This window comes from Dermacentor variabilis, chromosome 5 (assembly GCF_050947875.1).
Source record: "Dermacentor variabilis isolate Ectoservices chromosome 5, ASM5094787v1, whole genome shotgun sequence".
Classification (NCBI taxonomy): Eukaryota; Metazoa; Arthropoda; class Arachnida; order Ixodida; family Ixodidae; genus Dermacentor; species Dermacentor variabilis.
Window position 1 is genome coordinate 75039720 of NC_134572.1, and position 14748 is coordinate 75054467.

At 48.5% G+C, this 14748-nt stretch overlaps 1 protein-coding gene and 1 long non-coding RNA gene across 4 annotated transcripts in view; one reads left to right on the plus strand and one right to left on the minus strand.

Annotated features, from left to right (window-relative positions):
- Positions 1-14748, minus strand: part of LOC142582811 (uncharacterized) — a 139922-nt gene that overhangs the window by 91131 nt on the left and 34043 nt on the right. The window contains exon 1 of one of the 3 annotated variants that reach the window (XM_075692862.1): positions 4967-5262. The exons of the other annotated variants lie outside the window; for them this stretch is intronic. Within the exon in view, the coding sequence (XP_075548977.1) occupies positions 4967-5120 (154 nt within the window). The 5' untranslated portion in view covers positions 5121-5262. Of the gene's footprint in view, positions 1-4966; positions 5263-14748 lie in introns of those variants that run through there. 3 annotated transcript variants of the gene reach the window in all.
- Positions 1-14748, plus strand: part of LOC142582813 (uncharacterized) — a 216951-nt gene that overhangs the window by 56206 nt on the left and 145997 nt on the right. The window lies entirely within an intron of this gene.

A 14748-nucleotide genomic window follows, 5' to 3' on the forward strand; every position in this document is an offset into this window, starting at 1 on the left:
GATGAGAGCAACAACGCTGTTGTCAACATCGGATCCTGGTGGACACTCAGTACAAGCGCCAACGGTTATGTTCCTGTTGAAGTAAATCTTTTAACCCACCTTACTTCATTGCGCCCTGTACAGGGATAATGCGCTAGCAGATAGCCATTGATAGCCAGCCGAGCACTTTAGGCCAGTCTGAAAGCGAATAACTTTTGTCTGGCTATTTCGCCCGTTTTCGTGGCTGGTCAGTGGTCGGACTCGGCAAGAAAAACGATCGCTCGCTCGTTGATTCGTTCACTCGCTCGCTCGTTCGTTCGTTCGTTCGTCCGTTCGTTCGTTCGCTCGTTCGCTCGCTCGTTCGTTCGCTCGTTCTACTCGCATACATTCACAATCATCGTCAATGGTTTCTGCACAATTTTTCGCTCTCTAATAGCCTTCCTCTCTCTCATCAACCATTCCGTAAGGCAGAAAAAAAAAAGGCGAACAATTGCGTGACCGCTCCTGTCCGGACGCGATGAACCTTCACCGTTTACACAGCAGGCTCAAACCCTGTTGGTCGGGGCATGGCTTTGCCAGTTGTCACAGCTGCCGACTGTGTACGCGAACGAAAGGAATGCTCCGTTCTGTTTATTTAGGTTCCTTCTGCTGTTTCATAATTTTTGTTTTCGTTTCTAGGACTTTCCTCATTCTGGCCTTTGTTGTGTTCGTTCAGCTGGGAACTATGTGTATTTGCAGCTCGACCCTTTCTTTAATAAAACCATATAACGTGGTTTCTTTTCATTTTCTTACATATTATTTTATATTGTTGTTAGCGCTATGCAAAAAAGAGTAGCCGTCACCATCATGAGGTGACTACGTCTCTTTCATTTTCATTCTCTTTTTATTGTCACCGTACAGCGTCCCCGCTCGCGCAGGGACGCGGTGCGGTGTTTCTGCCGTAAACTGCTGGCATTGCGTACCCTGATTCACGAGTGTAGAATGCGTCCTCCATATCGTTAATTCGGTGCAGCATTGTAAAAGGCAGTGGCCGTTCCCGATTGTGCCGAGCGACGGAACATCATCAGTTCGTGGACCGCGCCGCTATTCCAAGCGGCCCAGCGAGCACTTCGCTAAGGTAACAGTGAGTTCGTAGCAGATATTTTTCTTGAATCGAGAAAACAAAGCGAGCGCTTCTGGGAAATCTGTGAGACTGTGTAACTTTATATGCTTATGCGTGTGTGTGATTAATTAATACGTCTGTACTTGTTCCAACACTATACCTAATCACAAAAGCTTTTAGTTGTTTCTCTGTATTTGCTCTCCATGGATTTGGTGAATATGTACAAGGTGTCCATAAATGTTTACCCTGATTTCAACATTAAATAATTATTATATTTATGATGGTAACGTTTTTTTTTTTATTACAGGTCTACAAGGGAACCCATGAAGTTTCTGTAAAGCTGTGTCTCGTTTAACACTTTGGCCGTTGCCGAATGTTGCAGAATGTGTGATTGAATACCGGTTTGATATATTGTATTTTACTACGGGTGCACATGTTGAAGCGATTTAAACGTCGAACTGTATTACCTGTGTTAAATGTTTATGTAAGGCTAAAACTTAACGAGTAGAGGCATACGTGGTATAACGCATGTTTCACTAACCGTATCCACTTAAGAGATACATTGTTTGCTATCAGGGTAAACATTTATGGACACCCTGTGCTACTGCATACTTTCCCGTGTGTCATCACAGCGAGCCCTATACTTGAGTGAGCACCACGCTCATCGTACAATCCATCCCATACAGAGACACAATGTTCTTCTTTTTCTTTTGTTTTTTTTTTAAATATATGGAGCTTATGAGATTTTGTCGCCTTCAATTGGCTCCGGCTGCTCCTTTTCACATAGATATATTAAAAAGAAATCACTCAAGAGCATTAAAACTAAAGGACAACTCCAAACCACTGCAACACAGAGTCCAGTCACATAAGTACAATGAAGTCCTTCGCTCTGGGTTGAACTTGTGCCACAAGAATTATTGCCGAACATTAGAACAAAAAAAGCCGGCGCTTGCCTTTAATTATTTAATGTTCTTTTTCATTTATGTGCCACACTTTACCATTTAACAAAATATACGTACTTCTTTCGACAGCATTTCTTCTAGTGTTCATACCCGCCGTGGTTGCTCAGTGGCTATGGTGTTGGGCTGCTGAGCACGAGGTCGCGGGATCGAATCCCGGCCACGGCGGCCGCATTTCGATGGGGGCGAAATGCGAAAACACCCGTGTGCTTAGATTTAGGTGCACGTTAAAGAACCCTAGGCGGTCGAAATTTCCGGAGTCCTCCACTACGGCGTGCCTCATAATCAGAAAGTGGTTTTGGCACGCAAAACCCCATAATTTAATTTTTCTTCTAGTGTTCGTGGCTGCGTAGAAATCGTATTGATGCGTCGCATGCTTGCGCCAATGAACAGGAAGACATCAGGTCGACTGTTTTAAAACAACTCGTTCTTCAAGGATAAGTAACTGGCTGTCTGAATAAAGCGGAAAGAAACGTTCAATCCTCGATGCAAAACGAAACCATCAGGGCCGAACTTCAGTTCCTCAGCAAAAATCATAAGCGTTATAAACGTAAGATGACCTGAAACAGCCATAATTGTACTTTACGCTTGGGCTTTGTCACCAGCAGTCTGCTAAATCATCATTTGTCTGCATTCTGTTGTACATACAACGTAGCATTTGGGTCGAATAAATTACGATATAAATTTTAATTATTTCCGTATTCCTTACTCTAAAAAATAGAAAACAGTATGCTTCATTTGCCATGACGCCATCCGTCATAGAAGGTACTTTTTATATTCTTCCTGAGGCTTTTACTTTGCTCCTTTCTTTTGTGTAGCTTGAAGCTCGCCTGAGAGCGGGAACGCGCGCATCCCATAGCTTTGACGAGAAGGTTATGACAACTGGCATCCAAGCTTTTCGTTCACATCGCTAGTATCCCGGCAGCGCTGCTGCGCATCTGTTCTGTCTCGTTTACAGCTGTACGCTCATTGAATCGGCCAGAACACCCGTTCTGATGGGTTATACTCGGTACATTTCCATAAAGCTTATAGTTCAAGCATTTACTGAGAGAATCCTTAAATACATTCGCTAAACCTGGAATTCTATTATCGGCAGGCTGTACACGTCATTGACGCCCGCCTCGTCCAATGAGCCAAGGCCTAGCTATTTTGACCTATCACATTTTTTTAAAAAGATCTTACTGTCTTCCCTTACCCCTTCCCCAGTGCAGGTAAGCAAACTGGATATGTATCTTCCGGTTAACCTCACCGCCTTTCTCGTTTCTTTTATCTATCTCTCTCTTTTTGGAATATTAGGATTCTAAACGAGTATTCCTTGCACTCTCATGGTGGCTTTCTCTTCACTACGACAACAATGTGCATTTTCGAAAAGGAAAAGAAGCAGGCCGTTTCTTTTTTATAACGCATTACGAAGTGAAGGAGTTTTAAGTTCTTTGACGTGCCGCCGCTGGGATTTAGCTGCGATAATTCCGCATAAAAGTACGGCTTGAAGCATTGTCAATTTAACCTTGCCAAACCTGAAAGCCTACCATAGGCTGGCGATATCACTCATGAGTCATATCACTCAGACTCGCACCGACTAGTGAGTGTGAGCAAGTCCGTCTGAGTCTGCTTTAGGTGAGTTTCAGTCCGAGTGAGCCTGGTGACATTATGGTGAGTCTGAGCGAGCCCTGAGTGAAGTATATATTTTGGGAGTGAGTCTGAGTGGGTTCGGTTTAGTTTGCCGACCTATGCAGCCCGCACATCGTCTCCACATAATTCACAAAAAAAAAAAAAATTGTGCGACCGCCTTTGAATATTGCAGCGCGTAGCATATCGTTATTGTGTCAATTTTCCTTGATTTTTTTTCTCTTTCCCGTTTTATTCGCTTTAGCCCTTTCCCCAGCGCGGTATAGCCAGCCGGTACTTACACTGGCTAACGTCCCTGTCTTTGCTCCCCTTTTGTCTCTCTCTCCGCAAGTGATTCGATGAAGGTTTTGGTGACAGCGATGTCGTTTTCTTCTCAGACCTTGTTGTTTTCAAGAAGCGTAACACGAGATTCTCTTAAGTTCAGCAGGTCGCCTTGGAGATTCGTATATGAATGCGAACGGCTCATAAAGGGGTCCTGTAACAGTTATTTAAAGCTCTGAGGAACAAGAGTAGTCGCTGAGAACAATTCGACATGTTGTGCCAGAGTGAGTGGAGGAGTGAGGAAGTTTGTCGCGCCTTTCATCTGCTGCTTTACTGAACGCAAGGGGCGCAAAATAAACGCGGGCAGCGGCTAGCACATGCGACCTGGGCACGGGCACATTTCCAACGTGAGGCCGCGTGCCCTTCCACATTTAATCGTACTAATCGCTCTTTGGGTTAGGAGCCAATTAGTATAGGGCAACAAGATGCTCCATGCCCGACGACTTTCCGAAACGCCCTGCCTTAAAAATTGCGGTGTCAATATCCTACCTCACTTGTTTGCCGTTGGAAACGCTCCTCACTTTTCTGACCCTCTTTTGCATTTTCCATTAGCAAACTTAAACCAAATCCGCAGTTTTTTTTTTCCCAGCAAGGAGAAAGCGCCAGAGTGGTGAATCATTTCAAATTAGTAAGTAGACACAAATTTCAAGCAGAGCTAGCCAGAAAAAGCGTTTCTCTGAGCCAGTGGCAGCGTCCGTGAGGTCGGCTGTTGCGCTACAAGATAAGGAGTCGGTCTCGGATCAGTTGAAATGTAGTTTCTACGACACACGCAACGGGATAACCCGCACCGCGCCTCGAGACACCGTCGACCCGGCCGCCACTACCGCAACAGCCGTTACACGGACACGCGTGGCCTCGGAGCGTGACAAGACGCATTGAGTGGGAAATCTTCCTGACGGAAGCAGCACACAAAACGGCAGGGCTGAGATGGGCCCGCCGATACAGTATACGCGCTCGTGCGCCGATGCGTACGTACCGCGCTGGGGTAATCCAACGAACCCCGAGGGTCGACGACCCCGCTGGTGACCAGATGCGGACCTCCATTCGGACGACGATGTCGGAGGCGGTCCCGATCGCTGCCGACGGTTGGCACGAGCGCCGGTGGTGGTGCGTCGGGACGATTCCGGCATGGCGGAGCGATTCGCACGCGGCTCGCGCGCGCGAGGTGCCCCTGCAGTAGGTACTGCGCGCGGCTGCAAGCCTGGCTCCTCCTGGCACGACTGTCTGATGATGCCGCCGCAGCAGCAGCGACTCTCCTCGGTTACGAGCGCGCAAATGCCAGCCGCTGCTGCTGCTGCTGCTGCTGGCGTTGAGTCAGTGCTTCTCCCTCGCCGCCGTCGGATCGTCCGTTTCTGTATTGTCCGCGCGTAAAGGAGAGCCCCGCCGTTCCTGTGCGCGCGCGCCCGTATGTTGACACTGGAAGCGAGCTATAAAACGGTGACGAGTCAGCGGCGGCAGGTGCTGCGTTGGCAAGCTTCGGCGGCGACGTGCACCGCATCAGTACGTAGGTGCATACACCGCACCCGTGCTCACCACATCTCCCTCCACTCGTGAAAGTCTTAAACCGCGCACGACACTCGTTTTCTAGAGTCGTTCTTCTTCTGTTGTATTTTTTTTTCATTTCGCTTGTTCTTGCGTATAGCGGCACGCGTGGCTCACGTGGAATACGAATGGCGGCGGTATGAAAAAAAAAAAAAGAAAGTGCGGAATGGTGTAGCTTCAACGAATGACTTGTGAAACCGGCAGTACAAGTTGAGCTTGCCGACGGCTGTTACTTCAGTTCCGCGCACGCCCGGTGCCTACGTAATGGATCGTGAAGCGATACCCGTTTTACGACTCCTTTCGTATTGAACTGAAAGGCAATGAATGTTGTTACAGATGAAGGTTTAGAAAATTGAGAGACGGAACATCCAGGTTGTTCGAAGCTGCTCAGAATGCCAGGGGTCATGTGCCGTAGTGTTCTTTGCGACGGGCATTACTTTGGTATCGGTATCACAGATGGAACACGTAGATTGGTTTTACGCTTACGTCCCCGTCGGCTTCCTGTCACACATCAGTAACGTAACTTAGTGTCGTAGCCTCCACGTGCACATTTGAGTCGCCGGGTTTCCCTGAATCGCCTCAGCAAAATTTTTCTCAGAGTGCTCCAAAAGGTCACGAGTCGCATCTTCCACGCTTGGCTTCTTGGTTCCGAAACGAAGCGGTACTATTAAAGGAAAGCTTTCTTTGGCTATTTCCCCTGCTTAGCGTGGTCGGTTGTCTGGCCAGGTAAACGAGGTTGGTCCTTGAGATAGCTAAGCAAATGCGGTGACTTCGTGGTTGATACTGATACCAGTGCATATGTGTATTCCCATTGGTTTTAATGCGGTGCGTAACGCAGCGCGATGCTGGAAGCGGCTGACCGATAAGTGTAACCCCAGCAGCATATTTTAGCAGGCCTATCGGGAAGCTATAGCTTGAATTTGCCTTTAGACGGTTACTGCCCAATTTTTGAAAGCTAAGCTTTCTTTGCCCCTTCTGCCCACGCTGCGGCTGATTGCTGCTGGCCGCGGATACCTTTCCGATCATGCAACTTGTGCCGCTTGGTATGTGCGACTGCCAATGCATATGTTTCCAAATAGGCAGCTTGGGTGCCCTGGGCAGGTTACCGAACAGAGAATGCGAGGCAAGAAATGAAGTCAGCAACAAAAGCAGATTGTAGAGAAATAGTAAAGGGTGCAAAACTGGGACCAGGGCGTGCGCTGTCCGATGAGTATTGAGCTACACAGTAGTGAAGAAGGAGAAATGAAGACGTTTCAGTAAACATCAGTAATAATAATAACTAAAGAAGCTTCTGTTATCATCGGTTCCCACATTAGCGTGGGATCCGCTGACATGGTTAACTTTTTTTCGCACTTACAAGGAAAAAAAAAACATACTTGGCTGATTTTCTTTAATGCCGTCAGCGATCTAAAATCAGCAGCTTGCCGCCAAGGCGTGTTTGGAAGACAAGAGCGTAAGCGTAGAAAAAGGCATGCATCCCAGCCAAGGTGAGTATATATTGTAATATAAGCAACTGAGTGCGCCTTCGTTAAGAACGTCGACGTTAATTGCGATCTGGATATTGCGTTCACGGAGATAGCGTAAACCGAAGTTACCCCTTGCAGGTGTAAGCCCAATCGCCGTGTTAACACTAACGTCGAAGAAAGCTATTCCGAAGAGACGTTACGAGGAGCGCGTCATGCCATTCCTGCTTGTGAGCAGCTGCTTAGCACTGCTGCGAATTGATCGAAAGCGATCAACTCTACTCGCAATTTGCAATTACGTTTCCTAACCACGAAACAGTTGCGTCAGCGGGAACGGGAGCGCGGTGTACCGCTTTCCTGACAAAGGAACACCTGCTGACGATCTGGTCATGCAACTCCATTGTTGCGCAACGAGAAGTCACCTTAGCAAGACAGAAGACAGTAGGAAGCTTATCGCCTGTCGCGCACAGCGATGGCGGCAAATTTATTGGCGGTTGGCTACATATTCGGTCGTTTGATTCCAAAAACATTGCTCGGGCACTGCGGACATCATAACGAGCAGTCGTAAACGCATTTTCATTACTGCTGAAAGAAACTAAAAGACGACGTTTCTGACGGCTATCCTGTGTTGCTCATCGTAGTGGAAAAGAATGGCCATAAACTGAAAATGAATACACTCACCAGTATACTAAATCAAATACCTCGCTCAGGGCACCGGTTTGCACTGAGCTACTTTTCCCAGCCACTGTAAAACCGACCGAAATGTCTTAATGTCCTCCTGAACAGGAATAGTACGACCGCAATTGTCGTATACCAAAGTTAATAGTGTCATCAACACGCCTCAATGGCATATTGGGTATGGCGATCTGCAGTAGCAGATCGTCGTAGCCAGTCGAGAACGCAAGAACAATATAGATTACCGCGCTTTGGATGCACGTTACGCGTCGTCTTCACACTGTTGTAATCATACTTTCGTCGTCATGCAGATAACACCATTATATTGTCAATCAAGCGTTGTCATGCTGTCGCCGCCACTGCATCGGCGTGGCAGTCGTTCTCGTGCCGGCATAGTCGGTTCCAACGTCGTCATTCCGTCGTCGTCAACCCGTCGTTGCCATGCCGTCGTCGTCACGCCGTCCTTGTCATACAGTCTTCGTCATACCATCGTCATTCTTTCGTCGTCGTTCCTAGGATCGGCATGCTGGTGTGCCACAAGTAGACGTAGTGTGAGGAGTTTCCGGGTGAAAATGTGGCTAGCTTGGTCGTGTTTCTTTTACTAAGAAAGTGTCGCTATACAAGAGCAACGTTCCTCGCAGACACCAACGAACGGTTCGCCTCAACAGAGTGCTGTAGTGTATGGGTTACACATATTTTATTTTTCATTTTGTATATTTCTCACTAGACGCCTAGGCTGTGGCTTCCTTCGCCGGTTCTTCTGTAATATACCCCCCCTCCCACCCTCTATAGTGTACGCGGTTTGTTTGGGCTCGTCTCTCTTTTTCTCTCGCTCCTTCTTCCGTTCTTTCTCTTTTTGTGCCCCCTTACTACCTCCCCCCGTGCAGGGTAGCCAACCGGAACCACCTCTGGTTAGCCTCCCTGCCTTTCTTCGCGTCCTTTCTCTTTCTCTCTGTCTTCCAGGACAGCGCGAACTTACTCATCAGACTCGCCAGCCACGGCTGGCTGCGGCTTGGGCTTTCGCCGATGGCCCCGCAGTCGGCGTCGCAGTGCGTCTCGGGTTCTTCCCGGTAGAGCGCCGTCGCTGCGCGAGGTGAACGTCCGGGCGAGCAGTGCATCGAACAGTGCGCCTATTCTCGGTAATCGGGGCGTCCGTCACTGATCGAAGCCGCAGTGCTGACACTGGGAATGTCATTGGACCCGACTCGGGGAGCGTGTGGCTCGAGTCTGAACGACTTTTCTAATAATAAAGTATCGGGTTTGTTTGTGCACACTGAATCACCCGATACAACATTCGGTACGAACGCGTTTCCTTCATTAAATTTAATCTGTATCGTTTTCGTTGCCATTAATTTTTGAATGCAGAAAGAAGCGTTCACCCGAGTCTCCACGGATCATTATCCTCATAATCTACAATGTAACCAGCGTGCAGTAATTGCGGCGGAACTATTTGCTTACAGTTCATTCCCGATGAAAAGCGGGCGTGCAATGGATGCATCAGGCTGAAGCCAACGTTTCGACTTGGGTATTCATCAGTGCCTTCGTCTAAACGTTGAAATACAAAACAGGCCATTCATTCGCTTTCCCAAATTGACCAGAATTGCACCATATTATAAGGTTCGGCTGATTGATTCGTAGGTCTTAACCTCACACAGTAACACCAGGGCTATGAAATACAACCGCAGAGGAAGGCTGCGGATTACCTTTTACAAGCTGTCTTTCCCCAGCTTGCACCCAAACCTAGCTATACAAACGTTTTCGCGTTACACCCTGGTAGGAAGCTGGTCATCGCGGCCGGGATTCGGACCCGCAACCTTGAGCTCAGCAAAAACGACATACATATCCACACAGGCACCGGGGAGGTTTGTTTCTGCAGATAGAGTGTAGAGTCTCGTATAGGGCCTCCACTGGGCAAGCAGTTAGCGGTGGAAACGTGCGCTCCCGCCGTAAAGATAACGCAAGCGTAGACATAGCAGTTCGCGAGAAGGGATTGGAAAGACAGAGAACAAAAGGGCAGAAAAAGCGGAAAAGAGACCTCCAGTGGCATCCTTGTGAATAGACCGTGTGTTCCAGCTAACTTTAGCCGAGCTGTGCAACGAAAAAAAAAAGAAAAAAGATAGCTTAAGAAGACACGATGCAAGGTACAATTGTAAAACCTGCAGCGTTCGATCATCAAAAGTCTGACAACCAAACACCGTGGGTATTAATGTATTAAAGTGGTGTCTTCCACTGACAAAAAAAAAAAATCTTTGCGCATCTTAGCCAACGTTGGCTGGGACACCCTGAATACTAGTAACAGCGTCTACATTTGCTGTTTTGAGAAATTCATACGCATGACATGCAAATGAATCACGTTTGAGCAATGTATCCGGTTTTATACATTTGTGTGCGCGTCTGTACGCGCGTTTGCAGCGCACAGCCACTCAACTCCCATGCAACCTTTCTTAGTTCTATTGCTCGCTTCGCAGGGTGACCTTCGGGGACCTCTTATGTAGTCAATCGGTTTGCCAGGCATTCGTCACATAGAGACGAAGCTCAAAGGAACCGATGATTGCGCCTTCACGGCCTGGTAGGCCTTTGTGTATACAATGGCTGCCGAAAATATGTACATTTGATCTGTTAATTTCGTTCACCCTCTTGTGGCGCCGTAGATATGTACCACTGATGATTCCTGACGAAAACATGGACGTTCTACGTGCCCTAGACCCCCCCCCCCTCCCCTAAAAATATATAAAAATAAAAATAAATACAAACATACAAAAATAAAGATATCAGGAGTGGAGAGCTGGGGCGCAATACTAAAATTCCATCGAGCATTGCTTTAGCGCCGCTACGGTTCAAGACGGAGTGTCAGCATGGGCTGCCGTACCTTGTAGTTCTTTGCGAATCATGATACAGAATCGATACAATGGCCCGTTCCAATTGCGAGCTGTCATCGACTACTCACGCCGCCTTGAATCTGCGCTTGCTAGCTAATGTTGTAGTCTTTATATCGCTATTCATGTGTTTTAAGGTCATCGTTTCGCAGGTCTTCGCTGTGCAGCCTCATTCAGTGATTTGACAGCTTTGCTTCATTCATTCATTCATTCATTCATTCATTCATTCATTCATTCATTCATTCATTCATTCAAATAACTTTGAATGCCCTGCGATTTGGTGGGGTGGGCCTGGACCCCGCCTAGGTTTCGGCCAAAGGTTGTTGGCCCTTGGCGGCTTCCTCGGCTCATATGCAAGTTATTGTAGATTTAAGCTACCGCAGACGCAATGCGTCAAAACGGCTTTACAAAGCGTTCACCGTTACCACCTTAGCCATTTTTTTACGTTACGTAAAACCCATTTCACTCTCTTTGTCATGACAGCTCACAAAGAATGTGGACGTCGTCCCTTAACAACAGCAGTCGTCCCTGCTCACAAGTTGTCAGCCCTGTAGTTTCACCGAGCCATTCTTGAAACGCTGCTCCGCTCAGCATATAGTTACGCTGTTTTATCTTTTCCTTCGTAGTTAAGCTGTGTCATCTTCAGTATCTTTCGCTTTTAACGCTGTCTGTGTGCCAAACCTCGCTGCAGATGATCTGGGCACTAGGCCGGCCGGCAGATAATAAATTGCGGGAGACGTTCGAAAGAAAACACTCTGAACGTCCTAATGAAAGACGCTCGAAGCTTGCGCGCCGCCGTCGTCCCCTGATGATCCTGGCGGCGACCGTTGCGCCAGTCTTTATTTATACCTTCCAGTCTCGACGGTGATCACTGCACTGCAGCTGCATACCGCCACTACCACCATCCCCAGCACCCTTTCGGCGGTCGCGATTGCGTCAAAGGGGGGAGCCGCAGAAATAGAAAACCCCACGTCGGGGCCGTGGCGCGCTGGTACGTCGGCGCGAGTTTCTGAGCGGCTCGCGCCGTACGGGGGCTGCGTCATCGCCAGTGTCTCGGTACTTCTGCGAACTGGCCTCCGTTCTTTGAGTCTTGAACGAGCGAAGGCAGCGATCGTTTCTAGTCCGCTTGGCAGCAGTGTTTAGCTAGCAGGCAGGGCCAGGGGACGTTAAGGCACTGCGACCATAAATGTTCTGCTAGCCCAGGCTACTCTAACGAATCGATTTCATTTTCTTTTGTATATGTGCATCAAACGTTCGTACCGTAAACAGGTCACCATTCAGGGACGAGTTGCAAGGGCTACGAAAAACTCCTACAATATAGTGCGAATAGCTTACCAAAATGTCAAATGGTCATAGCATGAAGCATGTAATTAGTGTCATGTCCGTAAAGCGCTGCGACATCCTGTGCTTTCACGATTGCCATAGAACGCATGCTCGCATATATTTCACATAAGAGAAACAGCAAGAACGTTTGAGAAGAAAATCTTCATGCTCGTACGAGGCCTCCGCTACCACCGCCGTTTTGCACTTTCTGCCCGCAGCCACCTGCATCGGCTTGCGCAACAGCCTCTCATCGGTGCTACGCTCCGCTTGCAGTGAAAAATAGTGCGCTCGCTTGCGCGGCGGGCTCAGTGACGCCACTTCCGACGACAGCTGGCAGCAGCGTCGCCAGCCAGGGAGAAGGCAGGAAGTGACGTACAGGGTCGGCCGCCTGTCTGCGTGACGCAACGCGCATCGCCGCCATCACGTGTGCGCCGTCGACCCGCCGCTACCGCCGCCAGCTGACTTGGCAGGGCGTCGGCGTCAGTGGCAGCAGGTGGTGCATTTAGATGCGCGACAGAGAGCAGCAGTAGCAGCTGCGACCGATGGTGTGCGCAGAAACCTCGCGCGCCGATTACCGCGCGGGATCGCTGAGACCGCAGCGCATTTCATTATTTTCATTTGACGACGTGTGTGTACTGGCATTGAAAAATGAAACCTTAATGGGAAAAATTCTGATCAGACGAGCAAAACAGAGAAGATCGTGGTTAAGACAGAAGACATGTTGGTGTGCTCGATTAGGCATGCGACGCGCAAAACAGTTTTCTTTGCGGGGGAAGGCAAAGTGCACCGTTATTTTAATATCCGTCAACGTCATTCTAAAATTATTTAACATATGTTTTAATGATTCTCTTAGTGTTGCATTGGTCCGCAGTATTACGTGTTTTGGGCGCCTGTCTCACGAAGCCACTTCATTTTTCTCCTTCCACATGTGCACTATCAGTGAGCAATTATGAAATCGTTGACATCCGTGCAGGCCGTAAAAATTGCTTTTTTTTTTTACCCGGGTACCTGGAAGTCTCAGGGAAGACGAACATGAAGTTTACTCGTTCCTTTCACAGAACTCTCAGAAACTGAGGGTGTCCAATGCTTCGCACCTGTAACGGGACAGGGCTAACGACTGCGAGTATATAAACGGTGCATGTTGTCTGATAACGAAATCAGGTTGGCGAAATATAAGAATAGGGATATGAGAGAATGGGTAAAACCATGAATGACGCTGCCATTTTTCGCTGCTTAGAATCGACTCAAAGAAATTGTTCACATCATGAAGGGGCTACGGATATGAAACGGGACACTTAGCTATGTTCACTTGCCTCAGCTGTGCTCGATTTCGCATTGAAAAGTACACGTTCCGCAGCGGCCCAGTTACTACAGTGTTCCACTGTTGAGCACGAGGTCAAGGGTTCGTTTGCCAGCCATGGTAGTCGCATTTCGCTTGAATGGAATGAAAAAGAAAAAAAAGAAATGCTCGTGGAGTTACGACTCGGTGCAACATTAAAAGAACCCCAGTTAGTCAAATTTAATCCGGAGCACTTGCACTACTGCGTCTCTCACAGCCGCGCTTCTTGAGATGCACCAGGCTATATGACCGCTTATGATTAACTGAACGATAAGGCTAAATCGCGTGTCTCTCGGTGCATACTATGAACTTATCTCCTTCTCTTTCAGTCCGATTTCTGTCCTTCCCCAGTACAGGGTAGCCAAACGGGCTCAGTCTGGTTAATCTCCCCGCCTTTCTCTTATCGCTTTTTCCTTTCTCTCTGTATGCCTCTGAATGTACGGATGAAGCTATCACTGAAAACAATGGCAATTGTAGGCGCAGGTGCCCTAAGCTTCTATACACGACAAACGCTGTTCCGCCTGTTTCGACTGGGAAACACAAGTGGGCACAAATTAATTTATGTACCGACTATACTACTTGTGGAGGCAGCCTCGGGATTTGAACCCGTATTCAGAAAGCTTTTAACGCGATAGCCTTTCTTTGGCTCTTCGCCACACTTCGCGGTTTGTATGTCTCTCGCCCTTTATGGATATGAGAGTGCGGGGCCATCATTTCGCATGGTTTGGCACTGATATTGTCACTTCGCGTGTCTGCTGATTGTATTGATTAGGTTTCGTGATGCGCGGATGGCATGAGGATATGAAGCAGGTTACACAAGAAAGCTATCTCTGACTTTGACGATCATATTCGGTGGTTTCTGCCGTAAGTGTTGTTCATATGTGTTCTTTGCAGTTGGCCGGTCGCCTTCGCTAATGATGTGCCCAGCTTCAGAATTGGCGAGAATAAATCTAGCGTGAGAGCCCTCCCCCCCCCTCCCCTTTTCTTTTCTTTTTTGGACCGGCGCTGCATATTGCGGTCGAGCTACGAGCATCCAGGCATTTCCACATTCGTTTCTGCGGAGCAAAGTGAAACAGCCGAGATCGTGGTGTGTTTCTAGGAGCAGAAACGCCGCGGCAGCTGCCATTGCACGTCGCTACACCGGCGGTAAACCGAAGTGTGCGACCGCGACGTGATATGCAGGTTGCCTGATACTGCGTGTTTCCGTGGCGAGCTGCAGCACGTCGCACGGTGTCATGTTAACGGTATTTCGGTTCGTGTGGAGCGCGCATACACACGCTGAAACTCGCATCCACGGGCTCTGGCACGTAGTTATGCAAGCCGGGAACGGTGCGTCCTTCAGCAGGCGCCGGTGTGCAGTGCTCGGGCGGCGTTGTTAGCGCGCGATCGCGGCCCACACTAGCGACTCCAACCGGTTCAGTCTGCGTGTCAAGTTGCAAGCCACTGAGTTGCACCTTGCGAGAAGTGCAGCAACTGTCCAACGGGGTCGCCATGCGGTTGGCGGGAAGTTGCAAGCTTGTAGGACCTTTGGATAAAGTGC